Raw genomic sequence first — 25671 nt, forward strand, 5'->3', positions numbered from 1 at the left:
GTACAGGTTTTCTCTGAACTTTGAACACTACAGGAAATTAAAAGTCCCCCAAAAGAAAATGGCAGTGAATATATTATTTTAACAGCAGCTAGAGTACCAACTACTCCCCATATCACAAAGCCACATCCCCAAATCCTACACGTCAGCTTAGTGACGTTAGTTCTCAGGCACCGCGCACTAACAAAGCCTGTGCTTTGCTTACGAAGTGGAAGCGGAGATGGAATTTATACATTTTCTGTAAGAGTGTTCATTTTAAGGCAGCTTCAGAAAGGCTGAGAAAAACAGTATATCGTATCAAGCCTTGGGTTTAAAACACACGATGAACTCTTAGATTCTAAAACAAAAACAAGCACAGGAAGCGTGGGGGCTGGGGGGTGCCACAGAAAGTTTGCCTGCCTGGCCACATGCTAGCAAAGAGCGGTTACCATGACTAGGGCGTTCTTCTTCCACTATGTGTGAGCTGCTGCCATGAACGGAAATACGACAGGTAAGAATAAATGAGAAAGCACCTGGCGTAATATTAATTCCACAAGGAAGAGAAACACCGAGTAAATACAGGCAATGTCTACCTAGAACAGATGGATGGACACACACACACACACACACACACACACGCTCCCAAAAGTTAAAAGAGGTGGGGAGCGGGAGGCAGGAAATCAAACACAATGTGCTAAAGGCTGCGGAGAAATTCTTGGGTTGTCTTCAAGCTCCTCAAGGAGAATATGCCAAAGGAAAATGCAAACAAAAGATCTCAGGAGACCACCAGGAAGGCAGGGGCCCATCTTATTTTAAGATGTTCTAAAATGTGCACATGAAGCCCCTCTGGGGTCTTGTTCACACACAGATTCCGACCCAGCAGGGCAGCGGTGAGATCCAGGTGATGTCTGGGACCACACTCTGAGTAGCCACGTCCTCAAACAGGATGCAAACGCCTCTACAGAGAAGCTGGGGCTGAGGGTCCCGACCACCCAGAGAGAAAGTGGGAAACTGCGGGCAGTGAACAGATCTACCCCCCGGCCACCTCCACAGCTACTAACAAGCAGCCAGAGCCCAGCCCACAGCTGGCCCCCAGATCAAAGCCAGACACACAAGAGTTCTCACTACCCTTACCTCGACCTCTACCTTTATTAACCACCTACCGCTACATCCTTTGAGAAGCACACCTACTCCCTTGGAAGCGAGCCCTAAAATCCAACTCAGAAATGACCAAATTTGGGAACTCTAAGAAACCATACTGAATAACCTACTTCAGTAATAACATATAAAGGCAACCACCCTCTTAGCCTTAACTGCCTTCTCTGGAGTCCCCAGTCTCTACGGAGAAAACACTCGCATCCACAAATACACACCTAAAGGTGACCGAAGCCCCAGTTTAGGGCTCTTTCCCAGGATATTCACTAGGTCTTCTCAGCTGACATACTCACATGACCATGGCTCTCAGAAGACCTCCGCCTGGTTCTACAGACCCAGCCCTGACACCGTCCCCTGACACACCATGCCCCCCCACACCTGTCATGCCTGCCCCCCTCAGTGGACTATGCCCCTCTCCCTGGAACGCCTCCTGACAGACCCTACTAACTCTCCTCTGGGCCTTCCTAGGTCTTTAGCAGTTTCAATAAAACTCATTTCCAGAGTTCTTAGGTTTGAGGTTGAGTATTAAAGACAGAATGGACTGGGGAATGGTTCTGGAAGAAGGCAGTGAAGGGGACGAAAGAGAAGGGATGGAAGAGGCAGCGCTGAGAGCCTGCGAGAAACCTCACCTTCAAATCATTCACACCCTCCTCTTCCCACTCAAGACAGTCCTCCAGAGCCATATGTCCTGGAATAACCACCTCCCCCAAATCTGAAATACGTGCCCCTTTGAAGGTAAACTCCATTCTCCTGCTATCCCATGCTCCTAGGCATCCATGAGGCTACTTCCGAAGCCAGATCCCCTGGAAATACCACAGCTCTTCCTTTTGACTCTTAGAGACATCCCTGCAGGTGACATCTCCTCAAGACAGAGAAGATTCCTCACAGCCTGCTCAAACGAGACAGAGCTCCCGACCTTCCCATTTCTGCTCTTCCCACCAGACCAGCTAAGACAAATCCAGTCTGCCTTCCCACTCCGCTGAAGAGCAAAGCCAGCAAAGGAAGATAACAAGAAGACAGCCTGTGTCTCTTGGGGAGTGCACATGGGGAACCCTAACCCTGGAAAAACCTGGGTCTCTTCCTGTGGTAGAGCCCTTCTCCTGCCCCCCACCCCGGTTTCCCAGACCCTGACTACCCGTCCCTGGAATCCCACCCAGATGCCGCAGCCCGCCCACGCCGCCTGACTACTCACATTCAGCACCTCCTGCCTGGGCTGTGGGGGCTCGATGCACGTCAGGAGCCTGAGCAGCAAGTCCATGATGGCCGACGTTCCTATGTGCTTTATAATAAGGTCCACAAAGTCACGTTTCTTCTTCAGGAAATCCACAATCTAGAGGAGAACAGCCACAACTGAAAGACGCATCCCTGGGGAACCATCAACTTTAGGACACTTTTAGTCCTGACCCCTCGGGCTGCCCCCTCCGAAGTCCCATCACCACTTTAAGGCAAGTCAAAGGCTGAATTAGCCATAGATGTCAAACCGGAAAGACTTCTGATTATTACAGAACTGAAAAACCTCTTTAAAAAAAAAAAAAAAACTCCCAAATTACCACCTGTTCCCTGATACAAACACACCATAACAGAATCTTTCATTTCTGCTCACTTTCATTATTAATTCTGAAAGAATGAGGATCAAAAATGTAACACTCCATAAAAGGCAAGAGAATATACCACTTAACAATTTATAGACATAAAGCAAGTCCATTAGGCTTTACACGAAAATGCAGACTAAACATCCAAAGTCCTAACTGTACTCTAGCAAGAAAAACATTCAAAACAGATTTCTGCATCAAAGTGGCTAACTCACATGCTATAGAAAATCACAGCTGCGTTTTATTTCAGCCATTCACCTGATCAGATTAACACCAGGAGGCTGAGCGTGGAAGAGGCTGACCATTAACCGAGGGGATAAGAAAACATCAGTGAAGTCAGGGTTGCCACCTAGGTCTCTCCTGCACAGGAAGAAACATGCTCTGCTTTGGACACCCCTGTGTACATTCTGGCTTTTTTGTCCGTGTACAGGAATCATCTGCTCAAAAGTCCCAAAAGCAGCACAGCCAGCGAGGCGGCTGCCGTGACAATATCGCCCTGACGTCTCCCAGAAGCTTGTGAGGTGGGGCTGCTCAACTCAAATGTTCTAGGTGAGGAAACTGAGGCTCAGACCAGTCAAGGATTTTGCTAGAAGCTAAAAAGTGGTTGCCCTGAGATTTAAATCCAACAGAGCCACAAGCTCATCACCCCACATGACAGCTAGAAGCCAGGGGTGAACTAAAACTGCTTCACACCATCAGATGGAAATACAGAATTAGCCATCACACACTGCTTCTCTAAACAGTGAGGTTAAAGGCTGTAGCACAAACGTGCAGTGAGTTACACATAATCCACTCACAGCTGAGTCACACAGTAGTTTTAAAAGCACAGTGGAGGAGAGGGGGGAGAAAAGGTGGCATGTGGCCAAAACACTGCATTTAGTGGCCGAAGCACCGACTCCGGAGCCCACAGGCAGGGCCAAGGGGGCACAGCAAGGACGGCAAGGTGGCCTGTCTGGGGGACAGCAGTGGAGGGGCTCACCCGCCAGCACTCAGGGTGCCCCTCACAGAAGGTCCTGCTGCTCTGCGAGTTAATCCTGAGAGGTGTCTATACTGGTTAAATCAGACTGAGTCTGAATTCAGTTGCACATACCCTTACTAACATATCATGTGATGGGAAACCTTTATTTACACTCATGATTCTCAAAAGGAGAGGAAGGTGCCAGTGTGGGCTTCTCTCGTAGCTGAAAGAGCAAAGCAAGGACTCTCGAGTCCTCTCGTGATGAGGGCTGAGCTGAGAAGCACAACAAGCAGCAGAGTGAACGGCCTTCTCTCAGCGCTGAAGTGGCGCGTGCCACCTTCTGTACACAGGTGACACATCTGGCCTTGGAGACCAAGCAAAGGCTCAGCAGCCCAGAGGGCTCTGAGCATGTGCTCACTCTGTGCTGAAGATACACGGACACCAGGCCCCACAGATGCGGGCCCCGGGCACAGAGAGGGGAAGACAGGCACGAGGGGATGTGAGACTGGTCTCCATCACGACCACAGCCACCTGGAACTGACCAGGACACAGACTGACGGGGTGAGCTGAACTCTCCTAGAAGAGTAAGCAGTCCTGTCATTTCTCATCCAAAGGCGGGAGGAGGAAGGACGAGCCGTACCGGAGGGACTGGGATTCGGGGATTACTGTCTAAGAAACAAGAACCTCAGTTCCAACACACTGAGAAAGGCAATCCTGCTCAACTAAGAACACGAAAGCACGACCTCGTCTGTCTAAAATAAGACCTGTATGCACTTGGCCTTGGCACAGGGCAGGCGTTCTGGGCCGAAAATAGTTCCAGCCCCTCCAGGTCTGCTGACAGCAAGGACAGGTCACGGAGCCTGCCTTCCACCATGAAGGACGCCAGGCCCGACTGCTGTGGCCCCTGCAGCTCTGCCTTCACACCCCCACGGCCTGCACTCTGCAGACTCTTAGTTTGTTCTTGGGCGTGTGAGGCTCCTGCTGCTCCCTGGGGCCCATTTGCGTAAGTGAATCCTAATCTCCTCGTAAGCAGATCTTTTCCACACCAGAATCCACCAGAGCCATGATTTTAGCATGCATCCCAGTCGTCTGGGAGGCTTCTTACAGCCCAGACTGCAGGCCCCACCCCAGGGTGTCTGACTCAGCAGGCCTGAAATGGAGCTCCAGAAACTGCGTTTCCAACAAGCGCTCGGGTGGTATTCACGCTGCTGGACCACACACAGCAGACGCCTGGGACATGCAAGTTTCCAGGCACAGGGGACTGAGAGCGAAACGAAGCCCAGGAGACGGGAGGCGGGGCACAGCGGGGCGACACCAAGAACGAGGAGGAGGGGGAGGAGGCGGACCGTGGGAGCAGGCTCCTGCCCAACTCCTGCCAGGCTCTGCTGGACAGAAGAGCGAAGCTCCCTGTGTGTGTACACAGCAGTCACTACCCAGAGGTCTCAGGTTTTGGGGTGGAAGCAAAATAGAAGAGAGAAAAAAAAAAAAAATGACCGTTGTATAAACTAATCATCAATCATTTATGGGAAAGCTTTCTGCCTTAAGCGTCGCCTGTGCTCTTTGTCAGGGAGAAGGATAAATGAGCACACTGTGACCCTGCCACAAAGTCGCCAGGACGCCACCCACACCCCCTGCCACTGTGTGCCCCTCCTCACGCGACCCTCACAGACTGACCCCAGCGTGCTCTTGCTTCCAACCACCTATCAGAAAAGGAAGCCAAGTACACTGGAAAACTGAGATATGAGGCGCTCAGAAAAAAGGAGGTCAAATTAGAATGTATTTGTTAAGGAGTTAAGTCAGTGGTAAGTCAGCAAGCACTGCAGATATTTAAGGTGTAAAATCTGTTCTTTTACAGAACGTGGGACATAAGGCACACTCAGAACACTGAAGCGACAAAATCACTGAGGATCACCTCAGGGGATGCTCAGCCCTAATACTTACCTTCTTAGAAAACAGTATTTACCTGTTCTGGTTTTCTGCTGATAAGAATACTTAGCACCTTGCTGAAGAAACTGGCAAGTAGTGGGTTCAAGGGGGAATCGTTTAGGAGGAAGCTATACAATTTCATTAGCAAGGATTCATCTTCTCCCAGTCTATCGTTCATTTGGGAGACATCAGAAGTGAGCAACTCACAAGATATATTTGGATACCTAGAAGAACAGGATACTCACGTCATCATCTGTATCAACAGTTTACTTACACAAATCAGAACACAGATCAGAAAGGCTTCCTAAAATTTTGTGAAAATTGTTTTAAAAATCTTCTGGGAATGAGAAAATAATTTCAAGCCATTCTGCCAATTTAAACCAGAGTGAATTTTCTTCTGTGTCTAAAAACCAATACAGTCTCCCCAACAAAACCAGAGCACAGCTGGGGCTCAGGAGGCGAGGGCGGGGACCCCTCAGAGGGGACAAGACGAAGCCGTGGGCCGCAACCCTCAGCCGCCCACCCCGGTGCGGGAAGCAGCGCAGCTCGCAAGACCGCTTGGGGGACGCTGGCTTCCGGGAAACTGCGCTGCACGTGGCACCGTGCACTCGAGACACATTTAGGTTCCTGGACAGGCTGCCTGTATCCTCAGAAGGGTTGTCTGTGGTATTAGAACGCTGGGCGTGTCAGGTGTTCAGTCCACGTTACATGTTAAGAGAATAAACACTTCAATATACTCGAGCAGAGAACAGGACACAGCCTGAATTCCCCGGGTGGGAAAACAAAGTGTGTATAGAAACCGAACTCTCCACAGCAGCCTCCCATTCTCCCGGGGCCAGCCCACCTCAGACCTCAGGCTGTGTACCACAGCGCCCCTCCACAGGCCCCCAGCCCTGACAACACCGCACCCCTGTGCCACGTCTGCCTGAGCGCCGGGGCTCGCTCGCTCTCCGAACAGGCGGCAGCAGATTCCTTTTCTCCACTCGCTTCTTTAACCGCAAATGACTTTTCAACTGCTCTCAGAGCGATCATGGAGACTCCCAGGCCCGCCCAGACTACACTCTCCCCCACCCACCGTTCACTTCTCTGCTCTTTATCCCTCCCTGGCGAGCAGGAGCAGCAGGGAGTGGCGAGCTCTGATGTTGACCAGGACAGGGAGGTGACAAAACAGCCTGAAATGGCTCTGTGACGAAAGACAGGGGAAGAGACTGCGGCCGGAACCCATGCAGCACCCCTGAGACAAGCCGGCAGCTGCCTATTGACCAGTGACTTGAGAAGCAACTGGCACCAGAGCACAAGCTGCAGTACCCAGCGGGTGCACACTGAGCAGTGTAAGCATGTCCCCACATGAGCCTTTTCAGGGAGAAAAACATGGAAGAGACCTGCAACAGAACCAGCAGGCATGTGGGCACAAAGATCACATCACCAGATCGCTGTCTTTGAGGCTATGGTTCAATTAAATCAAACTCTTTCCTCACTTCAATTTACAGCACACATCAGCTCCAAGACACCATAACACAAAGTCACCAGTAGGCCCGAGGAGGAAGCAGGGGTGACCTGTGTGGCCTCTGGAGTCAAACCGCCAGGCTCAGAACCTGTCTCCATCACTTACAAGCTGTATGATCTCAGGCACATTACCTGACTTCACTGGACCTCAGTTTCCAAGGCTGCAATATGAAAATAACAATTCTTATCTCATGGAAGAGAATAATACAAAATGCTGAGAAGGTCTAAAGTAAGTAAATACCAGCTGTTTTAATTTCTCTTTATTTTCTACTTCATAAAACTTCTGAAATGAAGTTTTATTGGGATGTGCAGTTGTCTCAACTGCCCCAATTTGAAAGTTGCCAGGAGGCAAAGGGTCAGTAAAAGGTAGGAGACCCCAACTCCACTGCAACCCAACACGTAAGGAGTATTCTCAAAATTCTAACACAAGAAGTCCAGAGGAGGGCAAGGGCCTCTTGTAAAGTTTTCCACCTGCTTCCCCACGGCTGATCTGGAGGTCTGATCACGCTGAAGATGCACACACGTGGGGTCCAGGCACGGATACAAAGGCTCAGCCCTCCGGTGGGAACAGGGTGGGGCTACTCCCGCTCTCCTCCCTCCCTCCCTGAGACTAACCATGCCTTTCAAACACCCCAAGACTCCTCCACCCACCCCGCCCCGCCCTGACCTCAGCTGCTCTGCACTGAGAACACAGTAGCAACGGGAAGACAGCCCAGCCCCACTGGACCTCTTCCTCCTCTGCGGTGAAGCCGCCCTAATGTCCTCTTGACCACTGAGGCCAGCCCAGCACATCACCAGACCCCCGCTCCTCTACGCCAGCCCGCTTCCCCAGCGCCGCATCACCCCACCAGCATGTAAACACACCATTATTTCTTCCATCTAGGAAAACACACACACCACGCCCCTCCTGGCTCCACACCTGCCTGGAGCTCCCACTTGCTCTCTCTGCTCCAGGGAACTACCTGAAATAACTCTCTGCTTGGTCTCAATTCTTCCTCAGAAGCACTGCTTCTGTGTCCACTGCTCTGAGGAACGGGCACTGAAGGGACCTCCACACAGCAAAGGCCAGTGGCTGCCTGGCCTGTCAGCACAGCTCCCAAGCCCCCTGTCCCATCTCCCCTTCCTGAAGCCTGGCCTCCCTTGACATTGAGGGCAGCAGCCCCGCCCGGTTCTGTTCTTGCTTCTGAAGTCCCTCTGTGGGAACCGTGACCAGACCAGCAACATCTCAGCTCTGGGATTTCTGATACTACTTAATGCCCTATTTTTAAAGTTCTGTTAGTTCAAATTTCTGCAACAGTAAACACTCCATCATTCATAAACTAGTCTAAATACATACAACACTAGTCTAAATTTCCTTAGACGACTACAGTCCACCTTAACCCCGAACAGCTTTCGGGTCCCATCTGACAAACCGCTTTGCGCTAGTCCAGCTCTCTGAGTCAGCCAGCTCCGTGCAGCTACCGGAGCTGGTGGCTCTGTCCAGGCCAGAGGCTCAGCAGAGAGCTGCTCCACTCAGCTCAAGCCACGCTCTCTCAAAATGGTGCCAACCAAAGGCAGCATGTCCAGGGAAACACACCTGCTCCTGAAACCTCCAAGGAAGCACAGAACACTGGCAGGGCAACATAACAGATGCCATGACTACTTTTTGGTAAAATAAGCAATTTCCACAAGGCACGCCTACTCTTCCCCAGTTAGAGAAGTATTTTGCCTCATGCAGCAGGTGAGGAAACAGACCCAAGAAGGGTGGCCTCTTGTCCACGTTCTTGGAGCTCTAGGAGGAGAGGGCTACACTCCTCCCAGGAGGCCTCCTGCCAGGATGAGCCCCCCGACAAGCAGCACTCACATATGCAGGTTCACTGTGAAGGGAATTCCAAAGCATGAAGCTTCTGTTTTTGAGGAAAGAAGTACACAGGTATTTCTGCCACCAAATTTCTTTCCTCTCCTAAAGTACTGATCTCCAAGTGGATGTGCAACTGAATGCCAGCTGACAATCTTAATGGCTGGCAGAGAACATGAATCCCCTGAAGATCCAAGCCATGAGCAACCTGAAGGCACCACGAGGCATTACTCCTCTGACAACAAAATTCTCCCCATGAAGAAATGAAAGACAACTGAAGAGAGGGGCAGGCTGAGGGAGAAACGAGAGTTTACCATAGGTCATAATTCTTCCCACGCCATCAAACTTATTTAATGCATAATCAATGGCTTTTGTTTTGTTCCTGAATCAGTTCTATTTGCAGGCAGAGAGGGACGCCAAATATTTCAAAAGAGCTGGAGATGGAAAAACAACCAACTGCAACCCCAACGCTTTAAATACATACGGAGTATTTACAGCGAGTTTGCGGGCGTCTGAACCCTGGCAAGAGTTATGAGCCGGCACAACTAGTGCTGAAGCAGACAGACCCACAGCACCATCCAAGGGGTCAGCTGCCTGCACGCAGCTGCACCAACGTTCACCAGGATCCGTGCCCTTAGCTTCAGTTAGCAAAAGATCCAATTTATAATCAGCAACACTGTTCATAAAACAAGCTCTGGCTCGGCTGTGCTGTGTGATCTCAACAGTCACATAATCTGTTTTCCTATTTGCAAAAAAAGAGAAAATATTTACTTGGATCATCTCACTATATTAAGGAACTTTATCACTATTTATAATGCACTTTGCCCTTAGACAAAACCTTCTGGTGGAAATTTAGAACATTCATTTAAAAACTCCTGTGATTTCACTGGACTTGGCTCTACAACAGGCTGTTTGCTCCACTGAACCTGTCCCTCTTGACATGTTAACATTCTGTACCTGGTCTACGGCAGCCCTAAGAAGCTGCTGGACAACAAAAATGGTAATATATTCCTGCCCCACTTCACTTCAGCCCCACCCTAAACAGAATATTGAATTTTCTTACTTGTATCTGATCTTTTCATCCATGTCTTGAGGTGGTTCTTCAATAATGAATGAGACTAAATCTTCGAGACATTCTGCTTTTAAGAGAAACTCTATAAGTTTGCGGTTCTGTGCTTTACACTCCTGTAAAACATCTTCCTCATCCATTAACTCCTTCAGCGTTACATCTTCTCTTTCTAGAAGTGTGTCTATGTGGGATGATGAGTGAAGATCAAATTTCCAAAACATGCTGGTCTAAACAAAATGCAGAGATATTTTAAATAAAACTTCAACTTCACATATTAATTTTTCAAATTTCCATTTAGTTTTACAGTCTAAAATGCCAACCTGAATCACATGAGAAAAACAAGTTTCATTGTGAATCTATAAAGTACCTTCTAAGTAAGTAAAATTGGTAAGACATTTTCCTTCTCAGAAAATATTTTTATAGATAACAAAAAATTCTGATTGAAAATGCTGAAAGAATGCTAAAACTTGGTATTTTAACCTGCAAAATTAACCCACCCATACTTAAAGAATTTAGTGCTGGGAAGGAAGAAAATAAATCTTTTCTTCAGGGTGAGAAATACATTCTTACATAGAACTAGTAACCTCAACAACAAATGACAAGTATTGAGACCTAGGTGTGCAGTACTCTCCAGAATATTACATTAAATAACCACCACAAACCAGAACTTTTAGCCCCAATAGCACTTTCAGAGCTGAAAATCGCAAAGTCATAAAATAGTAAAACCTATGCCATTCTTAACAAAGAAACAAAAAATAGTAAGATCACCTTAATAAGAGAAGTGTTCACTTTGTCTTCAAAGTTTATCATGGAAAATTAAATCTTAGGATGTCTACAGATTGACAAAATAGTTCACCATGCTTATTTTAAATACTTCAGCACAGTCACTAACTGAAAAGCTACTAGTGATCCCCAAATACCTTCTCATGTCCCATCCCACTGTCATCGGGTCCCAAAGTAAAAGCAAAGTTAAGTTGCTCAGTCATGTCTGACTCTTTGCGACCCCCATGGACTGCAGCCTATCAGGCTCCTCCATGCATAGGATTTTCCAGGCAAGAATACTAGAGTTGGGTTGCCATTTCCTGTATATGCTTATTTTGACCTATAAGCCAAATTTCTGATAATCTAATAGTCTCTCCACTTGGAAGTCAGAAAGCTGGATGTAGTTAATAATTTAGTCTTAAGTCTTAAAAAAAATTAGGTCTCATTTAAAGTAGCATGTCTTTTCATTTTTTTGGAATCCCACAGATGAAGGCAAAATATAAAGAAAAGTATTAATAAATAATCAGAAAAGCAAATCTGATAGAGCCCTTACGACTGGCTAATTATAAACACTCATGATCATCAACTGAAAACTGAAAATGGCCACAAACTACTAAAATATGGATCAAGATATAGTCACGTATCTACATCGATTAAAAAATAACTCCCAAAATTTTAACCTTATAAAGGTAACTCATCATATACTGGTTCATAGAAAAAACTGATCATCAGTGGTGCTGAAATAACAAGTATTGGCAAACTCTGGCTCACAGACCAAACCCGGCCCACAGGCTGCAAGCTAAGAAGGGCTCTGACACCTTTAAAGGGTTGTTAAAGACAACAGGGCTGCTAACGAAAAGACTATGTGACAGAGACCACGGGGGCCTGAGCACTTACTATCTGGCAGTTCACAGCAAAGTGAAGTGGCCCGTCTCACGTTCCTTTCTGCCATCTCTGCAACTGCCTGGAGGGGCGGAGCCACGCGGTGCCAGGCAGGACTATCTACCAGATTCATTCTCTCCCTTCCATGGGTACTTGCCTAGACCACATCCCCAGCTTCTTGGGCAGGTAGGTATGGCCACATGACAAAGTTTTCTCCAATGTGCTGTGAGCCACCAAAACCTCCAGGTGGCCTCCTTTTCATCTGGCTGGATGTTGATGACAAAAAAGACCCTGAGACAGACAGTAAGGCCCAAAGATGGAAGGCACCTCCATCCCCAAGTCAACCTGTGGAAGAATGCTGCCTGCCCACCTGAGAGCCAGTCCCAGGCATGGGATGAGGAGCCACCACACATCTGGTCTGGGATCCAGCAGGACAGCCTACGTACCCAGTCATCTCCTCCAATCTCCTGAGCCCACAATGTCATGTTCCTTCATACTTATTTTACTATACATATGAAAAGAATTCTTGGGCAAGTATATGTTTTAAAATGCCTAACTCCTTTTGCTCTCCACTATCCTAAATGTTTTAAAATGCCTAACTCTTTTCGCTCTACACTATCCTAAATTAGAATAGCATTTTTCAAATCAGGACACCTTAAAATACACATTTCCACAGTGCATTTTCTTTAAATTGAGTAGGTATACTACAGGCTTAAAAATAAAATAAAACCACAGGAGACTCTTAAATAAACATTATTTTATCTTCCAGCCAAACAGCAAACTGGACTGGAAACAAACAGCACTGGTCAATCAGTTACCCCCGGCCCGCCCCTAATTTCTACTAACTTGACCTTTGAAGCGGAATCAAGCTAGGCATGAACTAACAGGTACAAAGGTCAACTGCCAGGGGCCCTGAGGTAAACAGAGCCCTTTGAAAAATGTCTAAGATACTCAGAAAAAAACTGAAAGGAGTCAGAACGTCAGCAGCTCATTTTCAGTAAATATAAGTACTCTTTAAAATTGTTACCCTAGCTACACCTCAATAGGATTCAGAGATAAGAGGGAACACAATTTCTTACATAAACCAAATCACAGACTTTTAAATCAATACTAACAAAGAGAGAAATTATAAAATCAAACTACTCTCCATCTTTCTGAAAACTCCTAGAGTTGTTTTTTCCCTTCATGGATCACAGCCTTGTCACGGCAAAGGGGCTTGTATAAGTCAAAGAAGCTATGAGCCATGCCGTGCAGGGCCACCTAACATGGATGGGTCATAGTGGAGAGTTCTAACAAAATGTGCTCCACTGGAGGACAGAATAGCAAATCACACCAGTATTCTTGCCAGGAGAACCCCACCAACAGTATGAAAAGGCAAAGAGATATGATACCAGAAGATGAGGCCCCCAGGTCAGAAGGTATCCAGAATGCTACTGAGGAAGAGCAGAGGGCAATTACTATCAGCTCTAGTAAGAATGAAGAGGCTGGGACAAAGCGGAAATGACGCTTAGTTGTGGATGTGTTTGGTGATGGAAGTGAAGTTGGATGCCATAAAGAACAGTATTGCATAGGAACCTGAAATGGTAGGTCCATGAACCAAGGTAAACTGGATGTGATCAAGCAGGAGATGGCAAGAGTGAACATCAGCATCTTAGGAACCAGTGAACTAAAATGGACAGGAATGGGTGAATTTAATTCAGTTGACCATTATATCTACTACTGTGGGCAAGAAGAAATGGAACAGCCCTCAGAGTCAACAAAACAGTCTGAAATGCACTATCTGGGTGCAATCTCAAAATGACAAAATGATCTCGAGTGTCAAGGCAAACCATTCAAAATCACAGTAATCCAAGTCTATGCTCCAACCACTAATGCCAAAGAAGCTGAAGTTGACCCGTTCTAAGAAGACCTATGAGACTTTTTAGAACTAACACCCAAAAAAGATGTCCTTTTCATCACAGGGGACTTGAATGGAAAAGTAGGAAGTCAAGAGGTATCTGGAGTAACAGGCAAGTTTGGCCTTGGAGTACAAAATGAAGCAGGGCAAAGGCTAACAGTTTTGTCAAGCAAACATACTGGTCATAGCAAACATGGTCTTCCAACAACACAAGAGGCAACCCTACATATGGACATCACCAGATGGTCAATACCGAAATCTAATTGATTATATTCTTTGCAGCCAAAGATGAGAAGCTCTATACAGCCATCAAAAACAAGACCTGGAGCTGACTGTGGCTCAGATCATGAGCTCCTTATTGAAAAATTCAGGCTTAAATTGAAAAAAGTAGGGAAAACCACCAGGTCACTCAAATATGACCTAAATCAAATCCCTTATGAGTATACAGTGGAGGTGATGAGTAAGATTCAAGGGATTATTAGAGCTGATAGACAAGAGTGCCTGAAGAACTACGGATGGAAGTTTATAACACTGTGCAGTAGGCAATGGCCAAAACCCAAAACCATCCCAAAGAAAAAGAAATGCAAGAAGGCAAAGTGTTTGTCTGAGGATGCTTTACAAATAGCTGAGAAGAGAAGCAAAAGGCAAAGGAGAAAGGGCAAGATATACCCATCTGAACGCAGAGTTCCAAAGAATAGCCAGGAGAGATAAGAAAGCCTTCCTAAGTCCACAATGCAAAGAAATAGAGGGGAAAATAGAATGGGAAAGACTGAAGATCTCTTCAAGAAAATCAGAGCTACCAAGAGGACATTTCATGCAAGATGGGCACAATAAAGGACAGAAACACTATGGACCTAACAGAAGCAGAAGAGATTCAGAAGTGGCAAGAATACACAGAAGAACCGTACAAAAAAGATCTTCACGACCCGAGTAAGCACGATGGTGTGGTCACTCACCTAGAGCCAGACATCCTGGGGTGTGAAGTCAAGCAGGAAGCATTACCGAAAACAAAGCTAGTGGACGTGATAGAATTCCAGTTGAGTTAGAAGATAATGTTGCTAAAGTGCTGCACTCAGTATGGCAGCATACGTGGAAAACTCAACAGTGGCCACAAGACTGAAAAAGGTCAGTTTTCATGCCAATCCCAAATAAAGGCAATGCCGAAGATGGACAAACTATCATACAATTGGGTTCACTTCACATGCCATCAAAGTTATGTTCAAAATCTTTCAAGCCAGGCTTCAGCGGTTCACGAACTGAGATCTTCCAGACGTACAACCTGAGTTTAGAAAAGGCAGAGGAACCAAAGATCAAACTGCCAACATTCGTTGGATCACACAGAAAGCAAGGGAATTCCAGAAAAACATCTATTTCTGCTTCACTGACTACGCTAAAACCCTTGACTATGTGGATCACAACCAACTGGAAAATTCTGAGATGGGAACCCTGGACCACCTTACCTGTCTCCTGAGAAACCCGTATGCAGATTAAGAAGCAACGGTTAGAATGAGACATGTAACGACGGACTGGTTCAAAACTGGGAAAGGAGTATGCCAAGGCTTTATATTGTCACCCTGCTTATTTAACTTCTATGCAGAGTACCTCATGCAAAATTCCAGGTTGGATGAATCACAAGCTGGAATCAAGACTGCAGGGAGAAGTACCAACAACCTCAGATATGCAGATGATACTACTCTAATGGTAGAAAGAGAAGAGGAATTAAAAAACCACTTGATGAGGGTAAAAGAGGAGAGTGAAAAAGCTGGCTTAAAACTCAACATTCAAAAAAACTAAGACCATGGGATCCATGGTACACAGAAGGAGAAGAGCTGGCACTAACAGAAACATCACTCATGCTGCAATGAGTCCTAAAGTGAAGTGAAAGTTGCTCAGTCATGTCCGACTCTTTGCGATCCCATGGACTATACAGTCCTTGGAATTCTCTAGGCCAGAATACTGGAGTGGGTAGCCTTTCCCTTCTCCAGGGGATCTTCCCAACCTAGAGACTGAACCCAGGTCTCCCATACTGGAGGGCAGATTCTTCACCAGCTGAGCCACAAGGGAAGTCCTATGCAAGTTTAAATGTTCTACTAGCCCAATTTTTTTTTTAACATTTAAAGTCACTCAGTCGTGTCCAAACCAGGTCTCCTGCATTGCAGGTGGATTCTTTACCAGCTGAGCCATAAGGGAAGCCCAAGAATACTGGAGTAGGTAGCCTATCCCTTTTCTAGCGGATCTTCCCAACCCAGGAATCGAACCAGGGTCTCCCGCATTGCAGGCGGATTCCTTACCAGCTGAGCTACCAGGCAAGCCAAAAATCTGACGCTTATAGTTTGTCTCCTCCTGCCACTTAAGAGAGAGATAAAAGATGTCTGACATGTGCAGTCTATTTCCTCCATTTGGAGACTCCTAGCCTTCCTACCTGTTACCCTCTCATTCCCCCCTTCTCTCTTTTGGGAGAATTACGTTGCCTAGGCAAAGCGGCTAAAAAGTAAAAAAGAAACTGGTAAAATTAATTTTAAATGTATTTACTGAACCTCATCTATCTAGACATTACTATTTCAACATGTAATTCTTTTGGTACTAAGTCTTCAAATTCTACGTGTTCTGACAACACTTCATAGCACTTCATAATTTGGAGCAGCCACATTTCAGGTGGTCAAGAGTCACACGTGGCCATAAGGGACAAGACAGCTACAATCGTGATTGCTACAACTGGGAGTCAAAGTTTCTCTCCTGGTACTAAAATAGCCTCCCCATCTCCTTCCACCGCCAAGGTCAATAGTTAACTGCTTTTCCCACACAAGGGCCAATGTGGGGTGGGCGAGGAGAGGTTATGGGCCATGGTTTTCCTTTCTTTTAAAATATAAACATATCTGAGAAATCATCTTTATTCTCAAATGTGTGTGTATACATACATACATACATACATACATACATATATATATATATAAAGCAACTTAGACATTCTTAACTCAAAAAAATAAGTCACAAGAAAATTAGAACTGTTTTTTAACTTCTGAAATCTAGGGATACTCGTAGGGATAAAAGGTAAAATGTTAAATTCTTCACCATGAGATAAAGGAGGACGCTAGCTGGAATTAGGAAGGCTACAAGTGGCTCATTCCTGGTAAAGATACACCTGGCCAAACTTTAAAATAGGTGCATGTCTCTGGGAATGTCACTTCATTTTCTAAGTTAATTCAGAAATACCAAGGAAAAAAATGCCTTGATCCCTCAAACACATTGGGAAACAATGTTTGATTAATTTTAAAAATAAATAAATAAAACTGGATTCCCCACTTGTCCAAGAGAAAACTGAGTGTTCACTGCCTCCATTTAGATTCAAAACAACTTGCTTATTATCCCATGGGGACAGACAGACACATCTACCCCAAAGCGCTGGCAGAGTTGACCAGCAGCCTGGAATAGGATGGAGTGAACAAGCTGAGCTGCCCCAAAGCTGTTCTTACTGGCTCACTTGCTGCTGCCACTGTCCAGACCCCTGGGGTCTCGGGACCCCGGGCTGGGATTCAGGTGTGCAGGGAACTGAGTTGGGCGGCATCTGACAAGAGCCAAATGGGGGAGGCTGGATTCAAGAAGGGCGGGTGACTGCTCACGCTGTCCACCAAGGAAGGTATACCACCAGCAAAGGACAGAGAGGAAAGTACCTATAAGCAGGAGGACACAGTCACTCTGAAGGTAGTACGTTACTGATAAACTGCCCCCAACAGCAGTGCTGCAGGCAAATGCTGTAATTTCCTGGAAGAAACACGTAACAGAGGAGTAACATGGCCTCTGACTACTAAGTTAAGTACTAAGGAAAAATACCACAGTGGACTGGGACATCTACCCAGTAGCTGCTTCTCCATTCTCAGCAAAGGTACGCAACTCACACAACTGTCTCCTCATCCCTATCTGGAGGCTCGACTAATCAAAGCAAAGAATCAAAGCACTGCTGCAAACACGATGTCTTTAGAGGAGAGGACAATACAAACTCGGGGCCAGCTTCGTTTTGTTTGCTCCAAAACTGCTTCTTCCGAAGAACACATCAAAAGAAACCAAGTTCCTACCATGCAGATGTTACAGACCCTCTTCCCAGTTTTAATCTGGGACTTCCTCAGGTTGTGAGAACAGTAAAGGAGCAGAATGCATTTAACATGCACTATGTTAACCAGCCAGTACTTTTAAGGCACTACTATGCACTGTATTGAGGAATGCAAGAACAACAAGATAAATGCTGCCTTCCTTCTTCAAGAGCACAACACACTGAGAACAGAGAAGATACAGGGAAGGAATGGCATAAACTGCAAGCTTGTTCTGCAGAAAGGGAGCTCCCAGGAGAAGAGCCTGGCCAGAAAAGACTTCATGAAAATGAGGCCTAAGCTGGGCTCAAAACACAGGTAGGACTTAGTAGGTGATCCTGCAAGCTCAGAGGACAGACCCGTAACTTGAAGAACTCACAGCAGGGAGAAGGTCCCGATTACGAGAATTAAGAGCCTTTACAGAAGGCACTAGGGAAGGTGAGGCAACCAGTTCTCAAAGAGCCACGCAGGAACACACAGCAGAGTGGGGCAGGCTTGCTGTGCAGCGCAGGAGGGAGCCAGGCTGTTCTACCTGAGATAACGTACATTAAGATAGCTCTGTTTGTACGCAAGAATACTGGAGTGGGTTGCCTTCTCCAGGGGATCTTCCCGACCCAGGGATCGAACTCCCATCTCCTGTGTCTCCAGCATTGGCAGGCAGATCCCTTTACCACTGAGCTACCTGGGAAACCCATTAAGGTAGTGATAGCAAAGATTAAACACAGTACACAGAAAAAGATGACTCTGAACAGAAGTAGAGGGAAACGCCAAAGGAGATGAAACGGAAGCTGTGGTGCACACACACATCGTACTCCCACAAAGGCCGAGAGGGGGATGAAATGAGGGCGAGGGCAAGGAGTCCTGAAGACAGAAGTGCTGAGCTGGGACACCGCAGGCACTGTTCACCACTCGCAGAGACAGAGAAGTCAAGCGAAGCAAGGCGACAAGAGCAGCTCTGGAGTTTACACATCCTGAACAGGAAAGACGCATGGGTGAGGGTGAGCCCAGGCAGAGAGCAGGTAACCGAGAGACGGGCTTAACTCACAGAGGATGGCGAGGCCTTGCAAAAGCCTCCTTGAAAAGCAAGGTATTCCCTTCCTGAAATCCTAGAGATTTCACATTAAATAACTATCCCCCCACTCTCCAATTTCAATCATAATTCCCCCAAGGCCTAATTTTCATGTTTTAAATTCCTAGCTGTATACTTATATATCAGATTTATGGCTTGCCTCTGGAATTCTGAGCCACCTGGGAAATACACAAAGCAAATACCTAGCCACACACTGGGGCTAACTCCAAATACACCTCTGAGATGCTGTGGACAGGCAAGGGTGTGACCTTAAGCGCCCACTTCTCATTTCTATTTAAATAGCCAAATGCCGATTAAAAACACCCAGTGTCACTCCGTCACAGGGTCCACTAAAGTGTTCCTCTACGAACTTTCATTATGAAAATTCAAGTGAACATGAATTTCTGTGCACAACTTCCACAGCTTCAAAAACTTCAATACAAGTAGATATGAAGCATGACTTATACATACTTATACATACAAGAACAAGTTGTGTGCAGGTGGGTGTGTGTTTTTAAAGCAAAACTAAGGGACTGGAAAAGACACAAGCAATGAGGATGACACAACAGCGATCAGGTTTGTGCCAGGAGCCTCGTCAGAGACCAGAGCAATAAAGGCAAGGAGAACCCAGCTGGACAGAGGCGTCTGCTGGGGCGAGGGGTGTGTGGGTGTGTGTGGGTGGGTGGGTGTGTGTGTGTGTGTGTGTGTGTACACGCGCAAATTCAAAGGGAGGACACAGTGCAGAGAAGAGAATATGACAAAAGTCAAATCAGAAAGTTCCAAGTAGAGGGTTTTCCATCTTAAGCGTCCAGCATTCTCTGAATCTCTGACACCAAGTGAGTTGTCAATAAATGTGACTCGAACATCAGAAAGAAGTGACACGTAACTGGAGAGCAGGAGGAAACGTGATGCAACCAGAACACCCGTCATCTGAAATGATTAGGAAATAGTTCCTAATCTAAAACTGTAAGGACAGGAATTCCCCGGCAGTCCAGTGATTAGCACTTGAAGCTTTTGTTGCTGGGGCCAGGGTTCAATCCCTGGTGGGAGGACTAATACGACCCCACAGGCCACGCCACGTGGCCAAAGAGTAAACGGAATAAAACTGTAAGGAGGAGAGTCAGTCCTAAGCAGTCAGGAGGGTATGAAGGTGGCACGGGCAGAAAAAGAGAACTCTGTACTAACACAGGGGGGGGACTCAGAAAACCCACCGCACCCGTGCTTTTATTAAGTGAAAGCAGAGCAGTTCTATGCAGTTTTTGAGTCACCCAACTTGAAGCAAGTAGCCCCTTTTTTATTCATCATCCACTACGAACAAGGTGCCCAAAGAGAACAGCCTTTTCCAATCAGATACAAATCCTAGGAGACTGAGATGCCACTGAAGGAAGAGCAAAGACAGACAAGTTTCAGATTAAGAGTGAGCTAACTATCCTGCTGAATTTGGAGCTGGTTATAATTCTGTAACAGAAGACAGAAATAGTAAATTGGTCGCAAATTTCAAAGCCCTCCCGCCGCCCATTTTTTTTAACCTAACATCTTCCTTGCCCAGCAAACTTTCATCAGAATGGGTATAATCATCAGGCATATATATGAGGCTATCTCGACACTGCCTGGGAATATTTCACCAGCATGCAGCCGAGCATGCAGGAAGAGGCAGTCTCAGCCTGGACTGCTGCGACCATACAGGTGTCCAAGCTCCTTGCCGAGCATGAGACACAGGCAGGGTGAACAGTCTTCATGGCCCCTTACAAAAAACAGTCTCCTCCAGCTATTCCACAGTACAGTAAAAGGCCAAATACAGCAACTTTCCATTAAAGGTGGACTCCCAGGTCTGCGCTCTTCCCAGCACAGCATGTGGCCACAAGACTGCCAGAGAAAGCTGGTGAGTGGCCGGTCCCAGCAGCAGTCATCAAGGACGCAAGCCAGCCCCGGGCCAGCCTGGAGCAGGCTGACCTGTCACCTCACAGCTCTCGGGACTCACTCATCAGCAGGACCCGCATGTGTTCACAGGCAGGAAAAGATTCACTTGGCACACAGCACTCAGCCCCAAGAGCGTGGGTAGTAACAATGGAGGCGCTCAGCACTGTGGCCAGTGGCTCTATCAGAGTAGACTGACCAGGATGCCAAGTTTGACAAAAATGCACAGAAAACACAAGTGAGTCAGTATTTTAAAATTCTGACATGATGAAACCAACCCAAACGGGGATAAATGCAAAGTCCTTTTAAAATAAAAACTGAAAAATATGACACCATGGGGTGAGGGGATTGCCAGACATAAGAAAACTGTTAAACAAGTTCGAAGATTTCAGTTAATTATAAGCTCAGCATAAAGTTTTATTATGCTGTGAGTAATAAGCAAGTAATCTCAAAATGTGTCACAGATAATCATGGCTAGGACACGGGAGCTACTAACTCCACCGTAGCCTTTCCTGGGCAGATCAGCCCACACCGAGCAATGTGGTGTCCTGCTCTGGGGCAGAGGAAGAGACTGCCAACACGTGGCACCCAAAAAGGACCAGGGTGACGGATGGGCCTGCCCCATGGAGGGAAAAAAGAACTAGCTCTGAATACCTCTGAGCTCTTTTATACTATCACAGAAAGCGCCCAAGGGGAAAATGAGCCAGTAAGCGAAAAGGACAGATCGTCTGTGAGCAGGAGGTGCAGGAATGCGCTAAAGGTGAGGAAACATGGACACGACCTCAAGGCCGGAGGTACCCTGGAAGCCCGGATCCTCTAAGAGGGCAACTTCCGGTTCTGGAGACGAAGGCTGTACAAAGTGATCGCCACACGGCCTCATGAATTTCTTTTCAAAGTCTATTTGATATAAAAGGCACGGCTACATTTGGGCTGACCGAGAGTCTCAACAAGAAAATAGAAAGGATTATGCAACTTTCCAGATGCTTAGTGGGTTGAAATCCACACAATTCTCCACTCCCCTGGAAGCTCTAGTAAAACAACAATAACAGACAGGAAAGGAAACAACAGCCAAGAAGAAAGCCAGCAAATTTATGAAAAGATGGAGAATGGAGAACCAATTCAGGAAGTCCATCGTCCAAGTAACAGAAGTTTTAGAAGAACATATTTTAATTCACCACCAACCTCCCTTGTCCAAAAAATTTTTTCTCAGCGCATAAAAATGCTGACTCTCCCCTTAGGACCTACACATGGCATCACACTGAATGTGAGAAGATCCTTTAAGATACAGTGTAAAAGTCAACAGTACTGGAGATTTTTTAAAAAGAAGAATATTTAAACTTTTCTAGTGAGAAAAAACTTAAAAAAGAACTGGAAGTCAAAACGACATCAGTTTTCTCAACAGGAATTCTAGAAAAGAACATTTTCAGACCTGGAAGGTCGGAAAGATTTGTTCACAATTTCTTCAAGAAGCTACTGGAGAAAAAGCTGGGCAGTAAGCCACAAGCAGAAGACACAGAATCCATGAAGCCAGGGCTCCACCACACCGAGCAGCAAAGACTGGGTGTACAGAAGGGGCACATGTGCAGCCTCAGACAACGTCAGGAGGAGCCAGTGTGAAGCAGACCATGAGGTGGGGGCCCTGGAAAGGAGACGTCCAAGGAAATGTATTGCCAGATATATGTTACAGTGTTGAGAGGAATTTTGCAAAGTAAGGCAGAGATTTAGGAATCACACAACATATACCATACTTCTACTATTGATCTTAACCAAAGTTGTGTTTTAACTATGCTGGGAGATGGAGAGGGAAACAGCTGTGCAAAGAAGAACTAAACCTTCATCTTCCTAATTGGAAAATAAGATAGATTAGAAACTGCTACCTATGGTTATATGACACAGAAATGCAGAAGGAAGCAAAGATGAGGAATCAGCTAAGAGATGGAGGGAGCAGTCCCTGGTGAGTAATCCAAGGATGCAGAGAGGATAGGATGGCCAAGATGAAACAGAGGACTGCTATTTTTTGTTATAAATCTTGTGATACCATTTGATTTTTCAACTACGTATCTACATAAGCTACGTACCTATATATGAAAAAAAATAAAAGGTTATGAAAAGAAAGTAAAAAGCACTCAGCACAGTCCCTGGCACTCAGGAAGGGCTCTACAAACAGAGGTACATACTAGAATCAGGGTTTCATAAAAGACTGTCTAGCAGAAAGACCATGAGGCGACTCCACATGCTTAAGGTTCCTCCATACAAAAAACAAAGAAACAGAAAAATCCAACCAACAGCAAAAACCAACATAGTACCTTTTCAGTTTACATCGTTTCCCACTCCAATTTTTTTCTGCCATGAGTGTGTGAAATGACTCCAGAGACCTAGGACCCCTGGGGTACAATACTGAGAGTGCCGGATCTGATGCGCCAGATTTTTCCTACAGCGCCTGAGCAAAGAATGGTTTTTACCTTTTCACTGTTTGGAAATGGGCTGGGGGTGGGGAGGGGGAAGATATCAAAAAAAATGCTATTCCATGACTTGTACCAATCCTATGAAATTCAAATTTCAGTGTCCATACAGTTTTAAGGGAACACAGCCATGCCCTCCTCTACAGGCTGCCTCTGGCTGCTCTCACACCAGAAGGGCAGGGCTGAGCAGTCACGACAAGAGACCACACGCAGGCCTCACGTCACCACAGTGCCACTCGCAGGCACTGCAGCTGAGCACTACGAACTGCAGGCTCGGGTGTAATGCAACAGGGCCCCAAGTGCCATATGCTGCACTGCTGCGTTTTATTATTCCGAGTGCACACCCAACATGTCAAAACAAGAAAAGAAAATCTGGACTGCAAATGTTGTGTTTTTAAGGTACAATGGGATATGGGCTATTCTGTTATGAAACTAGAGGGCAAAGCACTGTTCATTATGCAATCATACCATCCCTGTGCTGAAGGAACGCACTGCATGTGGCACCAGCGCACCAGGCGGCCGCTGCAGTGTTCCCAGCTCACAGACAGCGACAGCCAGAGAGCATCAAGTGCAATGTCTCCTAACAGGAAACGTCTTCATAAAAAAGGAAAATGAAACTTCAGTCAAAGCTGGTTTGTTACCAAGCTAAAGAAGCCAATGATGACCTCCTTGATTCTTGATGAATTTAAGATCTTGGAGTTGTCACTTATTTGAGGACTCTGAAGTGACGAAGAATTAGCTTCTATGAACAGTCCGTGTGAAACAACTACAGGCAGAACACTGTCGGAGAAGCTGAGCAAAGATGAGATCACTACAACGTGCAGCAGAGGCCGCCACGCGTGCCCAGTCACTCAGTCGGGTCTGACTCTCTTGCTGCCATGATGCGCTACATTGATGGTGGTAAAATTTTGCATACGGGGGAAAAAAAAAGGCTTAATCAGACAGATTTAGTTTTTGAGATCCAGTATCACAATAGAAAAAAAGGATAAATGTTACCAATAATTTATACTGCCCAATAAACATAAAAACATGATGAACCTGTAAAATAGCCAACTGAATTCAAGCTGGAGGTCTCTGTGGGGTTCTGAAATTAGTACCCCTGTTCCCACTGCCCCCAGCTCCCAACCAGCGGATAGACAGAACATGATCATGTGCATTACAAATATCCTCTTTATTATAAATGAGTCAGACAGTCAGATCAGTTTATTACTGCATGCTCCCGGACTTATTAATAAAGCTGACCCCTCGACTGAGTTCTCCACTCCGGCAGGCAGGCAGGCAGGCAACTGAAGAGCCCAAGTCTGCAGAGTGAGGACCTATAGGGCAGAGGGACAAGGGGCTGGGCCCCTGAACAAAGCAACCAAACAAACAAAACCACATGAGACAAGGCGCCAAGAGTGAATGGGAATTCACTGAAGGGAATTCTTCCCCCCAGGATGTATCAAGAAGAATATGAAGATAAAAGCTGGACACAACAGGGGCTTCCCTGGTGGCTCCGTAGTAAACAATCTGCCTGCCAATGCAGGAGACACGGGTTCGATCCCTGATCCAGGAAGATCCCACAGGCTGCAGAGCAACTGAGCAACTACTGATACTGAGCCCGTGCTCCAGAGCCCAGAATCTGCAACAAGACAGGCCACCGCAATGAGAAGCCTGTACACCACCACAGCGCAGGCCCCGCTCCTGGCAACTGGAGAAAAGCCTGCACAGCAACCAAGAGCCAGAACAGCCAAAAACCAATAAATAAAGAGCAGCTGGACAAAACGAGATGTGAAGATAGTCTCTAAGAAAGAGCTGGTGCTTCACTGTGTAAGCAGAAGTGGGTGCTGAGGAAGAGTCCTTCACGGAGGGCTGGAGGAGGGCGAGGGCACAGGCAAAGGGGCTCGCGGCCTAGGAATTTGAGGCACTCACTGGGGTTTAGAGGCAGAGACCTGTCACAACTGAACCACTGCAGTATCTCCTGAGACACTGAAGCCTGAAATGTGGATGATTAAACGGTCCATGCTCACCTGCTCCTCCAGATACTAAAGAACAGTGAAACTGATTAAGGATGTGTGCACATCCCCCAAAAGGTCCTACCAGGCCACTTGCTATTAAGTGCCAATTGACCTAAAAGTCAAGTGTGCAAAGAAAATCTCTGGTCTTTAACAAAAAACTTCAGGAAAGAATTGCAAGGTGATAATAATTAAGACTCAAAAGAGTCAGGTGGCTGGCTAGAAGCCAGCTGTCCCTTGGCTGGTATGACACAAAACAAGCCCCCCAAGCCCCAACACACACACAGGGCCAGGTGCCCAAGGGGTGGCAGGTGGGTTTCTACCAGCAGTCTTGCTCTGGCATGCTGCCTTATCTGGCCCTTAGGGCCCAGCTCGATCCCACCCAACCCCGTCCTCTGGAAACTGGGAATCCCACGGGTGCCGCCAATTCCAAGACCCTAGAGCAAACTACAGAGGCTGTTATTTAATTTCCTAAAAATACCACAGCGTCACAGAACCAGGTCATCTCAAAGAGATGGCCCAGACGGGTCCACCTAGACCCCAGGGTTCACAACAGAAAACTGCCTTCCTTGATGTAACTCATG

At 46.6% G+C, this 25671-nt stretch overlaps 1 protein-coding gene across 29 annotated transcripts in view; it reads right to left on the reverse strand.

Annotated features, from left to right (window-relative positions):
* Positions 1 to 25671, reverse strand: part of PPP6R3 (protein phosphatase 6 regulatory subunit 3) — a 135257-nt gene that overhangs the window by 69444 nt on the left and 40142 nt on the right. For 17 of the 29 annotated variants that reach the window (XM_070360089.1, XM_070360088.1, XM_070360093.1 and 14 more), the window contains 4 exons: positions 10014 to 10246; positions 9435 to 9692; positions 5645 to 5831; positions 2324 to 2461 (listed from right to left, as the gene is read on the reverse strand). In XM_070360089.1, the coding sequence (XP_070216190.1) occupies positions 2324 to 2461; positions 5645 to 5831; positions 9435 to 9692; positions 10014 to 10240 (810 nt within the window). In that variant the 5' untranslated portion in view covers positions 10241 to 10246. Of the gene's footprint in view, positions 1 to 2323; positions 2462 to 5644; positions 5832 to 9434; positions 9693 to 10013; positions 10247 to 25671 lie in introns of those variants that run through there. The other 12 variants (XM_070360104.1, XM_070360102.1, XM_070360101.1 and 9 more) reach the window with 3 other exon arrangements.

The sequence above is a fragment of the Bos mutus genome, chromosome 22, assembly GCF_027580195.1.
Source record: "Bos mutus isolate GX-2022 chromosome 22, NWIPB_WYAK_1.1, whole genome shotgun sequence".
NCBI classification, from domain to species: Eukaryota; Metazoa; Chordata; class Mammalia; order Artiodactyla; family Bovidae; genus Bos; species Bos mutus.